At 46.6% G+C, this 19,641-nt stretch overlaps 1 protein-coding gene across 5 annotated transcripts in view; it reads left to right on the forward strand.

Annotated features, from left to right (window-relative positions):
* LOC138497336 (beta-Ala-His dipeptidase-like) overlaps nucleotides 1–19,641 on the forward strand; it is a 596,337-nt gene that overhangs the window by 321,513 nt on the left and 255,183 nt on the right. For all 5 annotated transcript variants that reach the window (XM_069620733.1, XM_069620732.1, XM_069620729.1 and 2 more), the window contains exon 6: nucleotides 19,370–19,564. In XM_069620733.1, coding sequence (XP_069476834.1) covers nucleotides 19,370–19,564 — 195 coding nt within the window. The remainder of the gene's footprint in view (nucleotides 1–19,369; nucleotides 19,565–19,641) is intronic.

The following is a 19,641-nucleotide window of genomic DNA, read 5'->3' on the forward strand; positions in this document are numbered from 1 at the left end:
GCCTAATAACAGCAATAAGAATGGGCAGTGGACTGTCCCTGAAAATAGTCATAAAGACAACTGAATTTATCCTGGCCACCATCATCGAATGGCCAAGACATCCCATTCATAACAACCACAACCAGCAGGAGGAGATCTTACTGATAAACACCTACTGGAATCCCACACGAGTGAGTACCGAGAACTTCCTCGAACCAATGGAATCCCTAATCGATCGGACTCTGCTTAATCAGAAGACCATTCACATTATCAACACAGGCAACTTGAACGTCTGCTCACCTGGATAACTCAAGAGGGCAAGCTCATCTATGGACCAAACTCATGGATTCTAGAGATTTACATAATCTTCATCATGTATCGGAGATTAACATCCTCAAGAACCTGACATGGGAAGAAATGGGCAAGGGGCAATAATTGATTACACCCATGTCTCACGAAGCCTCTTTATCCCACTGGAATCATTCGAAGTGGTCAAGACCAGGCACAGTGACCACAATATCCTGATTTCACCATGGCACTCTCAGAAACCTAAAGTGAGTCACATGAATGCCAGCCTTGAAGCTAACACTTGTGGTAATAGGATAAGACTGACGGAAAAAACTATTGCCCTACTTACTAAGAACTACATCGGCCAAAGGGAAACAAACAAAACAAGCCTCACCAACACAGTCGACTACTCCTTAATGCCCTATAAAGGACTGGCTAATAGCTGTTGTTGGCTTTTTTGAAAATCTTGGTTTACTTCACAGACGGATAACCAGAGCCATTGACAAGGTAGGAGATAGTTAATCAGCCGAGGCAAACGGAAACCTTGAGAAACACGCACACTGAAGACGTGGGGCTAGGAGCACGACTGGACTAACCAGTATGATGATGGGTTAACAGGTTAATCCTTGTAAAAATTGTTCACATTTCAATTGAAACAAGTAATAAAAAAAATAAAAAAAGGGCAAGTGGTAGAGAAGGAGTAGTTAAGAAAAGAGCAGGAGGTACTGACAGGTAAGTTGGAGGTACTAACAATAGAGGAGAAGGATGTAATAACCTAGGAGGAGGTGTTGACGATAGAGGAGGTTGTAACAGCAAAGGAGGGGCAACAACAGAGAAGATGGTGACATTCAAGGCAGAGCAGCTGGTAACAGCAAAGGAGGATGTGGCAACCATGAAGGAAGAGGTGATAGCAGCGGAAGGTGTAACAACAGGGACAGATGTAGTGACAATAGAAGATGAGATGGGAACAGCAGAGAAGCTGGTGGAAACCACAGAAGCAAAGGAGGTAACAGCAGAAGTGATAATAATGGAGAAGAAGGAGGAGGGCAAGCCCCTAGCCAGAAAGGACCGGAAGTCATCATGGGCTATGATGGCCAAAGGCAGGCTAAGGAGGAATTAGCAAAACAAAAGAGGTGATGGTTGGACGGTCTGGAATTAATCCTAACCTTTGGCATTGCTCTGGGCAACCCTCCAGACCATTATCCTTTGCCTGCCAAGCCATTACAAAAGGGGAAAGACCATATGCAAATCAGGATTGGTCCCACCCCAAAAGAGTCAGTCCATCCGAACTGGTTTGTCACACCTCTTCTGCCCGAGACCGCAAGCATCCTCAATCATGGTTCGGCCTTGTTGGGCCTCATCGGTGAGGAGTAACTTGGGTCTCTAGGCACAGCAGGCATGGGATCCATGCCTGGGCATAGCCGTCTCACTCGGGGTGACTTACGCAAAACACAAGATGTTATGGCTGGAAGGTTTGGAATGAATCCTAACCTCTGGCATTGCTCTGGGTAACCCTCCAGACCATCGTTCTTCGCCTGCTAAGCCATTACAAAAGGGCAAAGACCGTATGCAAATCAGGCTTGGCCCCACCCCAAAAAGAGGAATGAGACCCAGCAAGGAGGACATAGGAGTTGTAGTCACGGCCACAGTGTGGGGGTCTTGAGATTTGAGGAAGGAGTGGGCCATTCTTGAGGAGAGGCGCAGTCTATGGGAACGTAAGGTGGCAATCCCTGTATTCAGCTTCCACCGATTGAGATGCAAAGCTATACCATCAGCTGGTCGACACGACGATCACATTTACTGAGAGACTTATAGTGCCTGCGGAACGAGGATAGAGAGAAGGATTCAGGAACCCGTGGGAAAACAGCAGCAAACTACTGAGAGACTATTCAGTGTTTGAAATACCCCACTGGGAGGCGAGACTTCATCACGAGCAGTGTAAGAGACGTGTTTTTTCTTATGTTCTGTTGTTTCACCACGTGTTTTAATGTCTTCTCTGTATAAATAAACCCGCTGAAACATACTTTCGGAGTCAAGTTTTCCGAGCATCCAGTGCGGGCCCCCCTGAAAGAGGCAAAATCTAACAGCTTGCTTGCAGGGCCAATATAATGTTATGCTCACATTGCCTAGCCAAAATACACATACCTGTGTCTCAGATTCTAATTAATTATCTAATAAACATTTCAAAATGGTAATACTCTTTCAGAGTCCTTTTTAATTGTACAATCATACATTCAAATATGAACACATGCAATGGTGTTTTTAAGCTTCCTGTATAATATTTCAATGCTTTAACATTAAAGTCTTCAGCCAACACAAGTTTCGTGCACTTTGATACTTTTCCAAGGCATCAGGGTGAGTTCAAACTAGTGTACCAGAAATTGATCAATTGTATCTTTGTGCAGGCTTACATGCTGGACTTATGTTTTATGTGCAAGCGGTACTTGAATTCATAACACGTAACCGCAAATAAATGTAGACAGAGGGCCTCATTAGGACCCTGGCGTTAACCATGGCGCTATTAGCACCATGGTTGACGCCGGTATTTTACCAACTCCGCCATGGTGAATGGCAGAATTACCGCCCCATTCCAAGGTTGGCGGGGCGGTAATTCCCCATTCACCATTGGCCCTTCCCCATTCCCATTTTTGCCCCCATAGGGCTCAGTGGGAATGGGTAAGGTGGTAATTACGGTACCACAAATTGCGGTACCGTAATTACCTCGAAAGTCCCTTTGCGGGTTCCTTCCTTAACGGCTGGTAAAACCAGTCGTTAAGGTCGGGACCCGCAAAGGGACCTCGTAATTAGACGGTAAGGTTTAACGGCGCCGACACCTTTTACTGCGCCGTTAACCCCTTACCGCCTGGGTCGTAATGAGGCCCAGAGACTTGTAAGCTTGACCTCCTTGCTTCGGCTTCTTCCTATAATGTTAGGACTGACTCCAGGTACAGTGGGAACTGTACTCAACTTAAGGCCAGACTCTACTTGCAAAACTTCATCAGAGTTGACATTCAGGTTTTGTGTCACCTGCAACTGATCCAAAGCGGCGCAGATATAAATTAAATGTTTGAGACCAATATGGGAACCCGAGGTACATCCCACTGGCTCATGCCGAACCCCAGAACAGGTCTCCACAATCAAAAATAAAATGTCTCATATATCACATATCACCCTACTCTACCTTCCACAAGCCTCCCACCACAACAGAAGGATTTATATATATGGCGGGTTGTCTCCCCAGCGCTCCTGCGCAACCCCCTCCAATAAAATTCAAGATCTAGAACTGCTCTTGGTTGTCATTTCAGTTCCGGTCAGTATAGCTTTATTTCTGTATCAAGTACCATAAAAACACAATTCAACAATTCGATAAAATTCATAAATCACTGCTTTTATGCCTTTCTAAGGTGAATTTTACTATCGAATGTGTATCTATCTATATGTCAATTGTGACTGCTGAATTATGTTTTCGAGTGATTTTAAGTGCAATTGCTACATATTTCTGCTGATCTGTGTTGTCACATTGCTGCGTGCTGAAGACCCTTGTATTGAATAACGCTTTTATGAACTGACCTAAAATTACAGAATCACATTTCCTGTTGTTGACAGAAGTGGAACAAACTAACAATACTACCTCAGCTATGTTCAATGCATGCCCTCTATTTGGTAAACAAGATTAAAACATTTCTTAAATCTCTACATAATGAAAAATAAATACATCAAGCATCAGCCCATTCAATTGATAAATAAGTTGGCACAGGCACGCTGTCGATTAAAGGAATCGTACAAAATGCATTTAAAGTGCAAGTGCTAATACAGTCATCATGTGCCTTTTCATCACCATCACAGAGCATAATTCTGATTGGCCAATTTAGGTCGTCCTTTAGCCTGCCTTCTTTTCCAGGCCCTGGCCACATCATTTGCAGAGGAATTAACCGCTAGTGTGTTACACGAGAGGCTACATAGCATCATAGCCTCGCCCGCAGCTCTTGCACAGCACTCTCTGAAGATGGGCTTCAGGACCGCTAGTGTGTTACACGAGAGGCTACATAGCATCATAGCCTCGCCCGCAGCTCTTGCACAGCACTCTCTGAAGATGGGCTTCAGGACCGCTAGTGTGTTACACGAGAGGCTACATAGCATCATAGCCTCGCCCGCAGCTCTTGCACAGCACTCTCTGAAGATGGGCTTCAGGACCGCTAGTGTGTTACACGAGAGGCTACATAGCATCATAGCCTCGCCCGCAGCTCTTGCACAGCACTCTCTGAAGATGGGCTTCAGGGCCGCTAGTGTGTTACACGAGAGGCTACATAGCATCATAGCCTCTCCCGCAGCTCTTGCACAGCACTCTCTGAAGATGGGCTTCAGGACCGCTAGTGTGTTACACGAGAGGCTACATAGCATCATAGCCTCGCCCGCAGCTCTTGCACAGCACTCTCTGAAGATGGGCTTCAGGACCGCTAGTGTGTTACACGAGAGGCTACATAGCATCATAGCCTCGCCCGCAGCTCTTGCACAGCACTCTCTGAAGATGGGCTTCAGGTATTTCCTTCTGAGATCTACATAACGTAGGTAGCTTAGGACAAAATGAGTGGGGCTTTCTACCTGGGTCTGGCAGAAGGGTCACATAGAGCAGATGTTACCTACCATCCCACTTTTTGCATAGTGCAGCGACTGATGATATACCCAGGCGGTGCTTCATGTTCAACGCTCTCATAAATTTCGGCTGCACCTCATCTTGTTACGCCTCATACCCAGACGTTTGCTTTATACCCCAATATCTGGACAGCATATCTGAGAGCCCTACTTTTTCATGAATTTCAATTTCTGTATTAATGCCGTAGGCATCCTTTATGACCTTTTTGCTGCTACCCTAGTCAGGAAATGCCAGTACTCCCCCAGGCCGATTCTACACAGTTCCCTTTTGATGTGCTGCAACCACAGGACAGATTGACCTCCATCTTGGCCGATTAGATCATCCATAGCCTCCATATACCTCCCTAAGTATTCTGAGGTTCAAACTCTTGCCCTATAGTATACTGGTTTTGCTCTGCAGATGGCCCTGATGTTTTGCAAATTGGTATCTAAAATGATTGGGGGGTTGGGCGCACTAGTGGGTAACCGAAGAATCCTCTTTAAAATATGTTTTCCATAGTTGAAAGCTTCTCACTACTTACATGGCCCCACGCCTTGTATGCCTCAAGGGACCCCTTTACAGCTCCATTACCATGCGCCCCCGTGAATCTTACTAGTGCCCCACTGTATCTTGCCAGACAAAAGCCCGCTCTTGGTCCATGGTGGCTGCACGAATATGTGCGCATATAAGAACATATTCATGTTGGCTTTAATGCCAGTAATGATACTATAAGAAAACATGTCCAAGCTGGCTCTGCCAGTATGCCAGTATCCCCACATAACATACTGCCTTGGCTATGCCATTAAAAAAGGCAATGGCATAATAAGAAAACATGTCCAAACTGGCTCCAATGTAGGACAGTCTAGACATGCAAGAACAGCTATCATGCTTACTTTACAATAGTTGCCCAATACAAAATGTTATGTCACAGTAATAAATGGCTAGACTGACTGCACCAACATGCCAGAACATTCACACTGCATTGTCCACATCGGCACCCACCCAGAACATTCACACATAAACCCATTCATACCCATTGACCCACCAATCACTTACCCATACCCCTTCTGTTTATTTTGTTTATTTATTTTATTTGTTGGTAGCGCGCAGACCCGAAGGTATCATGACGCTAAGAGGCGGTACATAGTTTGTTACAGATAGATGGAAAAAGTATGGTCATTACATTACATCATAGGTAGTGAGTTAAGTTCAGTGAAGATAGAGGTTGTACGAGTTACAGATATTTGTTGAACAGCAAGGTTTTTACTTGCTTTCGGAAGAGTGTGTAGGCAGGTTCGTCCTGGATATGCTGAGGAAGGGTGTTACAGAGTGTGGGAGCGATGGTGTAAAGCAGGAGCCCTCGGCCCTCTTTCTGGCAAATCTAGGTATGCGCAAGGCTGATGTGTTGGTGGAGTAGAGATTGCGCATTTCTTGCTTATATAGTTTGTGAGGTAGGGGGGTAGTGTTGTGTAGGCAGCGGTAGGTTAGAGTAAGGAGTTTATATTTGATACAGGCTTTGATGTGGCACCAGAGAGCCTCCCGTCTGATTTGTGAGATATGATCGGAGTGTTTCATGCCCCAGACTGCTGTGAGAGCGTTATTTTGGAGCAGTTGGAGTTTGTTGATGTTTCTTGTGGAGGTCCCTGCTAGAATGGCATTGCAATAGTCCAGTTTGCTGCCTATGGTGGTTCTGGCTAGGGTGAGACAGTTGTTAGAAGTAAGGAATCTCCTAGAGAGGTTTATAAATTTGGTAGAGTAGGTTGCACAGGAGGCCATAGCTTTCACATGTATTTGCATGTTTAGTTCTGCGTCCAGGTAAACGCCTACAGTTTTGACATGGGCGGAGACGGGGATGGTATTACCATTGATGCAGAAGGAAGAGAAGGCAAGGCTGAGGTGTTTGAGGTGGTGTTTGGAACCCAAAATAAGGAGCTCAGTTTTCTCGTCATTCAGGCAGAGATGGTGGGTGACCATCCAGGCCTGTATGATGCTGAAGACGTGGTTGATGTTGGTAGAGTCTAGTTTGTGGTTGCCAGTGATTTTGAAGAGGACCTGCGTGTCATCAGGAAAGTTGGTGTAGGATATGTTGAGGCTGTCTAAGTGGTCAAAGAGGGGTTTGGTATACATGTTATAGAGGGTGGGGGAGAGGCAGCAGCCCTGTGGACATCGTAGGAGACAGGCATGGGGTCAGCTGATTCTGGGCCCACAAAGACCCTGATGGATCTGCCAGATAGGAATAATGGGATCCATAAGGTGGCTTCCGGGGCGAGGTGGAAAGTTGAAGTGAGGTGATCGCAAAGGATTTCATGATCTATCAGGTCGAAAGCTGCAGAGAGGTCTAACAGTAGGAGAATAGCAAGCTTGCCATTGTCCCTAACGTGGTCAAGTTGGATCTTGAGGTCAAGGAGGGCCGATTCCGTGCTGCGCCTGGATCTAAACCCTGATTGGCGAGTACCTAGTAGATTATGGTTCTCAAGGTGTAATTGTAGTTGCGAATAGGGAGTGCGGTCCAGGATTCTGAGGAGATAAGGTACTGTGGTGATGGGCGAGTTAGTGGGGATGATGGGGTCGAAGGTGGGTTTCTTCAGGAGAGGCATGACACATGCTTCTTTAATGGCAGTGGGAATTGAGTTGGACTTGAATGATGCGTTAATAAAGCTGGCTATGGTAGGAGCTAGGGGTTCTGCACACATTTTGACAATGTGAGTTGGGCAGGTGTTGCCAACACAGTTGGAAGTTTTCAGGTGCTGGATTTTGGTGATGACTTCCTGAGAGGAGATGGCAGAGAATTGGAATTGAGGAGGAGAGTAGCAGTTGTGGAGGTGCTGAGTAGGGGGGTTGGTGGCAGGGGTAGTAGAAGGGATTTTTTGAGAATAGCTTTGTCCCTTAGTTTCTGTGTTTTGGTGTCCATGGAAGATTGGATCAGTGTGCACCATCCTTTATTTTTGGAAAAATTGTCAGATGGGTGTGCTGGGGATTCGAGCTCTCTAAGAATTTTGAAAAGATATTTGGTATTGGAGCTGGCATCAGAGAATCTGGTGTTAAATATGTTGGCTTTGGTGGCAATGACAGCTGTTTTGTAGGTGTCAGCTGAGCACTGGAAGGCAGCTTTGTTAGCGGATGTAGGGTTCTTCCTCCAGAGATGTTCAAGGGTCTGTTTTTTTGCGGTGGGAGGCTAGGTCATCAGTGTACCAGTTTTTATTTTTTTATTTTTACAGGAGGTGGTTTTGAAGGGAGACAAGTCTGATCTATGAAAGTCTCGTCTAAACAGGTTGACCCCTGTTCCTCCAAATCTATCAAGGACCACATCGACTCCCTGGCTCCTGCCCTGGCTGACTTTTGCAACCACTCCTTCGCCTCTGGAGTCTTCCCATCCCCCCTCAAGCACTCCCTTGTGCACCCTCTTCTTAAGAAACCCTCTTCCGACCCCTCCTGCCCAGCTAACTATCGCCCAATCTCCATCACTCCCTTCCTGGGCAAGCTCCTGGAGAAACTTGCCATCTCCTAGCTTAACCTCCATGCTGAAACTGTTGGTAGTCTCCATGACCATCAATCTGGCTTCAGAGCGGCCAGAAGCACGGAAACTGCTCTCTTGAACATCCGTGAGGACCTGCTCTTGAACCTCGACTCCAACACTCCGTGTGTTCTCATTCTGCTCGATCTCTCTTCTGCCTTTGACACTGTCAACCATGCCATCCTGCTCAACCGTCTCTGTGATAACCTGGGTATCACTGGTCAGGCTCTGGCGTGGCTGACCTCTTTCCTTTCCAATCGACCCTCCCAGGTCCAACTTGGGTCCTTCCTCTCTGACATCTTTTTCTCCACCTGTGGTGTACCCCAGGGATCTAATCTCTCTCCCTGGCTGTTCAACCAGTATCTGGCACTCCTTGCCCACCGCATCGCCGCTCTCTGCCTCTACTTTCAGTGCTATGCGGACGACACCCAGCTCATTTTCAGGCTACCCTCGGCCTCTTCCTCTCCTTCCCTCATCTCTGACTGTCTGTCTGCCATCCAGGAATGGTGTGCCGCCAATGACCTCTGCCTTAATTCTAGTAAGACTGAGATTCTACTCATCGGCACACCCACTCCCTCCTTCCCTGTAGCTATCTGGCCACCCTCACTTGGCCCTCCTGCTGCTTCTACCTGCAAGGCAAAAAACCTCGGGGTCATCTTCGACTCCACACTCTCCTTCGCTCCTCATATATCTGACGTCTCTAAGAAGTCACACTACCAGCTGCACCTCCTCAGAGGTATTCTTCCCTTCCTCTCCTTCCCCAGAAGCTCACTGTCTCCCGAGCCCTGGTTCTCTCGAGGCTGGACTACTGTAACAGCCTCTATCTTAATCTGCCTGCCTCCACTCTCCGCCCCCTGCAACTCATCCAGAACAGAACTGCGAGACTTGTCCTTGGCCTTAAGCCCAGGGACTGTATCTCTCCAGGACTGAAATCTCTACACTGGCTCCCAGTGGCTGCGAGGATTAAGTTCAAAACCCTCTGCATTGTCCACAAGGCCTTCTGGGGCCTAAATACCTTCAACTCTCTCTTCCTAAATATCTTCCTTCCCGAGCCCTTCGCTCATCCATCTCCAACTCCCTCAGGGTCAGCCGCTTCTCGAAGCAACGAGCTGGGGGTAGATCTCTCGCCGTGGCAGGGGCCTCCCTCTGGAACAGCCTTCCTGCCTCCCTGAAACTTGAGGAGAACCATCTCCGGTTCCGGAAGCACCTCAAAACCTTCCTCTTTGCTTCTGCTTTCTCTCTCCCTCTCCCCTGCTAAATTCTCGACTGAATCTGCACCGAATCTGCAACTGGGCCACTCTCACCGACCTCGGTCCTGGGCCCAGCCACTCTCCTCTTGCACTGCCTCCCTGGCAACCCCTGCACTGAGGGACTGTCTCTGTATCCCTACAGCCCCCCCTTTCCCAGCACTTGTCTGCACTTACCTTGCACTTGCCACCAGCTGGCCCTATTTATTTACTTTATTCTACTTACTTGTACTGCAGTTCCCCCCTCCCCTTCCCCTTGCACTCTTCCCTTCCCCCTACCCTTGCACTTGCGCGGTCTGAATGACACCTGGCCTAGTAGGATCGTTGTCTGCCTTCCCCTTGTTCCCCGCTCCCTGCCTCGCCGCGCCTTGAAACACTTGTGTATAGGCGCGTTACAAATGCCATATCATATCATATCATAGCTTGTTCATCAAGTCCAGTGAGCAGTGCAGAGTTGTAGGATGCCTTAGTGACATCAGGGGAGGAATTATCTGGGGCTGATTTGAGGGAGGGAGCCAGAAGCTTGTCTGTGAGCTTACGGGTGTGTCTGGCAGTGGTGCAATGGGGTTTGCTGATAATGGGAGTGTTTTTGGTGGTGGTGGTAAAAGTTAAAAGGATTAATGAGTGATTTGAACAAGGAAGCAGGAGAATGGAGGATACTTGGAGGGGAGAGTTGCACAGGAGTATCCAATCAAGTGTTCTTGCTTTTTCGTGGGTGGGTGAGAGGACCAGTTAACCCCTTCCTGGAAAGAAGACAAAACACAATATCAGAAGGAAGAAGAGTCATTCAGGGAGCCAGGCCAGGCCAAAGTCAATTGGGCAAAAGTCTAGGTGAGCTGAAGCAATTCTTGCAGGTAGGTAAAAGTCTTGCACAATGATTTAGAAGACTTTGTAGAAAAGAAGAAATCAAAGTAGGGTCACAAGCTGATTAGGCTTGTGAGGTAAAGAAGCTGTTAGCTACTCTACAGGAGAAACCAAGACAAGTCTCCACTGAGAACAAGTGAGGTTACACAACAAGAGGAAAGTTCTCTTAGACTTTACAGTACCTTTGGTTAGAAGAAAAACGGTTCCAGCTGGCTTCTGTTCCTGTGCAGCTCTGCAGAACATGTGTTCCTGGTCCTCAGTCGTGGGGACAAGAGGGAAGACATCTGGAGGACTCCTGCACTGCAACGGGATGGTCGGCGACAGAAAAGGACCAACTTCTATTCAGTGGCACTTTGCGGTTTCAGCTCCTCGCGTCTCAGCAAATAGCACCACTGCGGACTCTTGGCTGTTGATGTGGGCTTTCCTTGGATTTGGGGTCCAGCACTCTGTTGGGGTGGCTCAGGCTCAGTCAGTCCTGCTTCCTGGGAGTCCAAAGGATCTTCCTGGAGCTCTTGGCCAACTTAAAAGCAACGCACATGATCTGGTGTTCCTCTCCCTGGCTCTTCGGTTTCCAGCAGCAACTCAAAGGAAATACAACCAGCTTTGAGAGGATGTCCAGGTGGCTTACTTTGGAGTTGATTGGTCCCACCAACTCAAGGGGAGAAGTCGTCCTTGTAGGGCTCTCTAGTCGAGGCAAATTTGGAGCTACAGCACAGCAGCAGGGATTTGCCAGGCAAACCAATGGTCCAGGAGTTGCAGCAGGCGTCTCTTCGAAGTTCTTCTTCCTTCATCCAGTGGTCGACTCGGCCTTCCAAGCCAAAAAGCTTCGCCTTTTATGCAGGTTTCTCCCATTCATTCCAGCCTAGCTGTCAGACACCCAGCAGGGTCGCTGTCCTTGCTGGACAGCCAGCCAGCCAATCTCCTAGGAGTGCATTCCTGTCTCCTAGGAGACTAAGCACAGGGAGTTTCAGGCACCTCCCTCGCTTCCTGCCCCCGCCAGACACCCTGGAGCCAGAGGCGGCTTCGCTCGTGAATCCCGCCAAAGACAAAATGAACAAATGGACCAAATCGTGTTTGGAGTGCAGAGTAAATCTCAAGAAGGACCTTTCCACAAAGAAATGGTGAAAAAGGATGACTGGGCCCATTTTGATAAAAAATGGCATCCTTGGGTGCTTTACTGAAGCTGTGAACGCAGCCCCTGGTAAAAGCACACCACAGTAGTTAAAAGTAAACCACTGCCACCAGCCATTCATTGAGGAAAGGGTAACATAAAAATGTTACATGAGAAGCTAGTCAAAGGGGATACTAAATAACCCCTCCAGCACCCTATCGTAAGATACTGTGTGCTGAAACTAGAAAGTTAAAAGTGTAAGTAAAGTCAATTTCATTTCACTGCTCTTGGAAACAGTAGTTTATCCAAGAGAAGGTATTTAAACCTTTGGGAAATCGGAAAGACTTCCCTGTGCCACTGCACTGAGGGTGCTGTGTGACACAATGTAAAGATGATGCCTATGGAGTTTGTCAAACTCTATACTTAACAAAGAAACACAGAGTTCAAATCACATTAAAATACATGAGAGAGTGGGGAAAAGGGTCTCACTCTCTCCAGGTTAAAAATTAAAAGTCCTCAAATCCAGCAAAGTTGCTGGGGGTCTCTAAGGTAGATAGGAATTAGCACATTTCTCAGAATTCTCCCTAGCAGGGGGAGGATTCAAGTTTGGCCAGTAGGATTTCGTAGCCTGGTAGTTGCTGGAGAGGTGAGGCTCTGATGGGGAGGATGGATTTGTGGATTATGGCAACTCCACCTCCTAGGCCGTTTTGACGGTCAACTCGAAGGATGGAGTATCCAATGGGTATGGCAAGAGACAGGAGGGGGGCTGGCTGCTTCGTGCATTAACAAAATGGTGGTCCTTCAAGATCTCCTGCTGTCACCTAGGATTGCGTGATTGTAGGACCCAGTCACATAAAGCTCAAAGAGATGCTAATATTGAAGTTGGCAGCCTTCCTTAAAAACCACTGGGCAGAGTATTAAGCCATTCACAGGAGGTTGATAAATGTGCAAATGGCAGGCTTTTATCCCTTTCCTCTGTCCATGTAGTGTTCAACAGTGTTAATTAAGAAGGCTTCCTGCACTCACAGTAGGCAGATTAACAGGCTGGCTGCTGCACCCTCACCCCCCAACTATCGCCCGGTTTGCAGCCCATAGAAACTGGGCGCCAATGGAAACCATTTGCATTTCTGAGCTGGAATGCCCTGCAGACATGTGTGTCGATTCTCCTTTTTGGTGGACACGGTTTCATTGTCAGGATTTCGGGCCCAACCCTCATAATAACGTCGAAGCAGAAACTCCAAAACATGACTGCTGTGCATGGAGTTTTCATACTCACAGACACTGAATAGAAAGAGATCCAGCATTGCGAATTTGCGATGTGATACTGGTTTAAAACAAGGCATGACTGTCCTCTGCACTAACACCCAAGTCGGATGGCATGAGTAAACGGCGTTCTTTCGAGAAAGTGTTTGCCGTGCCTACCCACCCAGAGCAAGCCGCCTCTTCCACAGACAGCTGATTTGGACAGAACCTTTAAAATGTGTAAGGCGCCAGCAGGACAGAGAGGCAGCACGTTGTGGCCATTTACAGTCCTGTTTTAAACCCTCAGTTGTGGTGGGCTGTGAGGGGACGAGCTAACAGCAGCGAGAGTTGTGGCTGAAACCTGGCCCGCCTCCACGCGATGCACGCACGCACGCACGCACACACACACACACACACACACTACAACAAATATTTTACACAGTACTACTCATAAACTTAATACATTATATGCCACACACACAAAAATATCATTTTCACTTACCTTGACTTGCCTGCAGTAATGGTCATCTCAAGGTTCCGGAAAGCAGACAAGGCAATACAAGCTGCTCCTGCTTGGTGTTGGTGAGCTGCCCCTTTGCCTCAAACTCCAGTGCCTAAAATCCAGCAGAGGGTCAAAATGTTCCGGTTACACCAGGCACCTCGCCACTACCTGGAAATCTGATATAAACAGTGCAAAGTCCTTCACGCTTTCACCCTCGGGACCCGGTTCCTCCTTTTCCATGGTCGACCCACGGTCGCTTCTATCCTCCAGCTTCCCTGAGCTCTTCATTAGCGACTGCTCCTTCCTTCCCTGATGAGATGGATTCAAACACATGATGATGTTTACTGCGTCGCAGTGACCTTGGAAACTTGGAAGCAGGCCTTTCATGTATCTCTCCAGCAGGAGTGAAGGAGTGCCGACGCACTCCCTGTTCTGCCACAGGGTGCAAGCCCAGTGATTACCACAGGAAGAGAGAGCTATGGGACTGCTCGGCCGACCTGCTCCCAGGCCCAGGCCCTAGAACGAGTCAGTCTGGGTGAAAGCGCAGACTTGTGCTTTCAAGAGTTCCGTAACTTTTCATGGTTTCTAAGCAACCACTGAAAAGTTAGAGAGCTCTTGAAAGCCAGTGGCGCCCCAATGCCCAGACAGCCATGTAGTGTCTGTTTGCAACCTTTTTGATTGTTATCAATAGGGGTCGCAAAGGCCACACCAGGGGTCGCCAGTGCGACAGCAGAGGTTGCAGCTGCGACCTCTGTCGACCCCCATATTACATCCCTGCCCAGAGCCTTACCAAGCTTTTGGCTACAAAGGACCGCTTTTATGACTTCTTCTGTGAGTGTCAAGGGTATATACCCCTTATCGCACCTCCCTGTTCCTGGCCATGGTCAACGCTTTCTAGGGCCCCAGGGTGCCTGATTTCCTGGTATAGTTCTGTAAAGTGCTGGACCCACAGACCTTCTGGGATGCAGCCCTGACTGGGGCTGTGATTCTCTGCACTACCCGATCCCATTATAGCCCAGAACTTGCAGCTGCCCCTAGTGCGATTGCATCCAAAAGAGAATCCCATACCTCCCCAGCAAACGCTGCTTTCTTGCTTTTCACAAGTTTCCTCATGCTTCACGCAACGCACCCACCCCATCTTGTGGCCCTCTTTTAGCTAGCCATACCAGACGACCCTTTGCGCAACGGCAATCCCTATCATACCAGGGTGTCCTTCCCTGTACATGATGCTTGACCTGTCTGTAGGGTTTTGTGAAAAAACTACTAAGGTTTCTATGAAGATACTCATGAGCCTCCGCTAACATTACCTGATCACCTACATCTGATGAAAAATAAGCCAACAATGCTGAGAGCACATTTGCATAAACCTGAGGAGTGAAACATCAAGATCCAACTTCAGCCACTTAATGGTACGTCTAGCATGACCTGTTGGCGTGATTGCCACATTCAAGCAGGCAGTGTTCTCTCGTTTGGCCCCAGAATATGTGCATTCTACTGTAATGCTCAGGGGAAGATGATCACTCTCCATACATGGGAGCACAGTAAAGTCCTTTATTAGGGGCTATGCTTTGAGATTCACCAGAATATAGTCAATCAAACTTGTGCGATTGCCCTCTTTAAAGGTCAAGCTCGTGGGGGAAACCCCCAGAAAACTACCATTACATGCCCTTAGGTGGGAGTCCATTACTATACTAGCTACCTCTTCCATTTTCTTATATTTTCTGTTTGGTTTTACTGCTTTGAGTTCATCCACCCCCCACAACTCATCCTCTTCCTCCATGATCCCTGCCATAAGGTCCGGGGGCTTGCACTGAATATTAAAATCTCCCATCACTATCAATTGTTTTTATGGGCAGAACTGCCTCATTCTCCAGTTGGCTGTCCTCTCTTGCAAGAGGTCAAAGAGCTCAATTCCTCTCACCACTGCATGGCTATTATACAAATTTAGGAGGAGTATGCTCGCGCCATCCACTGTTTTGACATGGAGCTCAAAGAGGTCTCTAGACATTCTCACTGATTTTAATTGATGAGAATAGGGATGCGTCTACCCAGGTGAGCAGACCGCCACTCGGTCTTCCTCCTCTTCCTTGCGCAGCTGGTATTGCAAAGGTGGCATAGTCCTGTAGGTGCAGTGGTTTGGAGCCCTAGTGTTTCGACAGTTTTTCTGAAGTCCAACTAAGGGCTTAGTAAAACCATTCAACTGAGGCAGTACAAGACTCCACTCTTAGTATAAGGCTGTACCAATTCAGTTCATGGTAGCATAGACAGAGCAGCCAGGCTTATCTTGGGAGGGAGAGAGGGCTGTAGAATAAGTAAAAATGGAATTGTAATACAAATGGTGCAAAGAAACACTGAAACACTATGTATGTAAAAATAAATTATTTATTTAAATACAGGTAGGCCCAGATAAATCTAGGGGTAACTAAGTACTATCACACATTATATGTAATCACAATTATAAAAACACAATACTATACTTGAATGTGCACAGACCAAAGTATATACCTTATTTGGAACACCGAACAGTGGTTCTAGGGAAGTCAAAACCTTTTCATACATATTCAGCATAGGTCACACTTATTCTTGGAGTGTAAAAAACCAATGGTTACTTTCACAATTACATTCAGTAATGCAAGGGCAGTAGACGCTGCCAGTTGTACAGTGACTCTGAGTACAAATCATGTAATCAGTCAACTGGACAATATACTTTGTGAATAGTGGAACACTTATTCCAGGTACAGTAAAAACCTATAACTACTTTTGTGATAACACACAGTTATATTAGGTGAGTAAAACCTAAGGATGTAATATTCAATTACAGGTGCTTTTGAGATCAGGGAAACACAGATTGAGATAAGAAGTACCTCTGGTTACTTATTTTTGGATAGCATACAGCTAACTCAAGGTAAGTAAAATCCATATACTTTTTTAATCTCACAAGGAGTCCAGGTTAGATATTTCCCAACTGAAGAAGTGACTGATGTAGGATTTATAAGGTACAGTTAGAACCACAGACCCTTGGTTAGATAGCACAGGGAAAGTAAACCCTAATGTTACACTTTACTGAACGACTCAAAGTTATTCTAGCTAGGCAACAACCTAATACAGACTTATTCTGGCTAGTCTAGCAGCAAGTCAGGGGAAGCAAGACCCAGTTGGGGTACAGTCATACAATTATCCTAACAGGACTAATCTGGTGATACCAACAGTTGGAGGACACTCATACAATTACACTGCAGGAATAATCTGGTTAAACCAACACATTACTTTTGGGAAGAGGCCCAACCTAATCACAGGTGCATAATATACCTTCATATCTACTTTCTATTAGAATGGCTAAAAAGTTTCTAATAAAAGAAAGATGTTAACCATACTTTTAAGAATAGTGCACCACACATCCAAGGCAAATAAGCCCTTTTGTAACTGTTCACTCTTAGAGTTACAGTTACCAACCAACTCTTTTACAAGTAAATCACTTTTAAACACTTATTTTCTTTTCTAGGCCAAAGGCCCAATCCCTTAAAAGTCTTTCCCTTATTCTTGGAGCATGAGTGGTCTCAGTGGCAGAAGGGGGGTCACTAGGATATAGTGTCCAACAGGCCGTGTCAGGATAGGTTCTTAAGTATCAAAAGTCAGAGTTCCTTAGGAAGACTGGGCAAACAGGTGAGTACATTACTTCTGAGCTAAAAGATGGTCCAGTGGCTTCACAGAAGACAGGATTCTAGCAGTGGGACTGGGTGCACTGGATGAGCGTTCTCCTCATCACAGAAAACACCCCACAGCTACACACAAATACTAAGAGACTTAAGGTAAGTACATACCCAAGCCAACACAGTACCTCAGCATTGAAGAAGATTTTGCAGCAGGAGGACTTCAGGGTCTGAAGCCAAATACCCGGTCCGTGGATTCCTTGTGGTGGTGACTGCAAACAAGACCTCAGAAGGAACCTTGCAGCAGTGATCAATGAAGAAGGCTCCAGGCAAGGTTTTTCTTGTGGCTGAATGTGGTTCTGTGGATTTGGCGCCTTTTCAAGGCACACAGAAGAAGACAGAAAATCGCAGTTGAATTTTCGTCATTACAAAGGTCCTGCACTCTGGTGAGGGGACATTTCAGACTTGATTCATGTCTCTGGAGATCCTCCAGGATTCCCACAAAGTTTTAGTGAGATTTGGAATTCGGAGGACCGTGAACTGCACAGTGGCTCGAGGTCCCAGGGTATTGGGATATTTCTGCAACGCAAGGTCGCAGCAACAAGTGGGATGGCTTAAACTGCAGGTCTTCTTGAGTTCGGGGAGTCTCACCAGGCTCTTGTCAGGGTCATCATATTCAGAGTCCCCATGTCGATTGGAAGGAAGGGCTACCGCAGACTCTGATTACACAGCAGGCTCTCTGGTCTCTGGAAATGGGTTCTGCCACTTTACCTTCATCATCCTCTTCGATTTTGGTTCCAGTGGTTGACTTGTCTTCAGCTTCCAGGTTCGCAGTATGTAACAGGAATTACAACACAAATTCTGCATTCTCTCTCTGCATTTTACAAGAAGGAGCGGTCTGGTTGTCCAATCAGGACAGCCAGCCCCCCACTGTGTTTTGTCCCCATTCAGGCAAGGAGGAAGACAAAGGGCTGTGGGGTAATGGACTCCTCCCTCGCTTCCTGCCCTCACAGACAGACTGGAGCCTGGGAGGGAAGTCCAGGGAACTCACGCCGAAGATAAAAATCACACAAAGGAATTTCCCACCCTGGATGTCAGGGCAAGTAACAAGAAAGGACAAGAAACACTAAAATGGCAAAAAGAGAAGACAGGGGCCGTTTTGGTAAAATGAGCACCGGTAGGTGCCTGAACTGCAGCTATGAACATAGCTTGCGGTAAAGGTGCACCAAATTAATCGCTGCCACCAGCCATTGAAGGCAAGCTTGTCCCGGTGACAGGATTGTTATAGTTTTAGTGTAAAAGGGGATACATTGTATCTCCACAGAACTCCACATTAGATGGGGTGTGCTAGTTTCACAAAATAAAATGTAAAAGGGATCCAACAATCCTTTCTACCCTTGGGAACTGTAGGTCTCTCAAGGTCAGCAAATGAAAGTTATAAGGGGAGTCCTTAGCGCAACCCAGCAACAACAGACACTTATTGCCAATACGTTTTTAAAGAGGATAACTTTTAAAAAGACACTATGGAGAGTCAAAAAAATGACACCCATAAAAAGCTTTGGGGCTGACCCAGGTCAGGAAGACTTACCATTTCTATGAAAATCTTACCTAACACCAGGTCTCCTGCAAACTGACTATTCCAAAGCTGCAAATAAATTCCAGCCAGATTTCGTCAGCTAAGTGCTTGATCACCCCACTATATTCCTAGATACCATGCACACCCCACTCCTCGTGCCTGTATTTAGACCGATATAACAGGGTTCCCATTGCTCAACTCATAATTTTCAAGGATCTGGCTCTTGTCATCGTCGATGGGATGCATATCACGGCAGTCCAGTTGGTTGTCAGTTGTCCAATGCTTTGTACGGCATCTTGAGTTAATAGCACCTTTTTAGCGAACAGCCGTCCATCTCCTAGTTCCTTTAGGCCCATAATCCTTATTGTCAAACTACAATTCCCATTATGCCGCATATCGTAGACTTAAACCTCAGAACTGGATCAAGATTTCACACATGAAATTGGAATTGACATCACCATCTTAAATACAACATTCCGTAGGTACAGCTAATCCATATAGTGTGCTAAAGATGTCTTATGCTAACATTGTGCAACGCAAAAGCTACCCAAGCCATTAGACTTCAGATTTTTAAAAGTGTGTCCTTTAAAACTGAAGGATGACAATTATTTTCTTTCGGTTCAAAGGTATCTCAAACCTGTACTGCATGTCTTTTGAATTATTGCAGTAATATGAAGGACCACTCCAGTGGTGAAAGGTGTGCTTTATGTTCATTAAGTAAGTTATCTTTTCCTAACATGCACTTGTCTTGTACTCACATTAGGACATTCCAGTGAACCTGAAATTCGTTATTGAAGGCTTGGAAGAGACTGGCTCCGATGGGCTGGAAAATCTGTTGAAGTCAAAGGAGGCATTTTTCACCAATGTTGATTATATCGTTATTTCGGACAATGTTTGGCTAAGTCGGAAGCCAGCCCTTACGTATGGGACCCGAGGAAACGCCTATTTCTTTGTGGAGGTACTGTGCAGTAATGTGACACATATAGAAAGCAAGAATTATGTGAATAAAGGAAGGCCCATGGCAAGCTAAAAATA

The sequence above is a fragment of the Ambystoma mexicanum genome, chromosome 5q (genome assembly GCF_040938575.1).
Source record: "Ambystoma mexicanum isolate Mex_15411 chromosome 5q, UKY_AmexF1_1, whole genome shotgun sequence".
NCBI lineage: Eukaryota > Metazoa > Chordata > Amphibia > Caudata > Ambystomatidae > Ambystoma > Ambystoma mexicanum.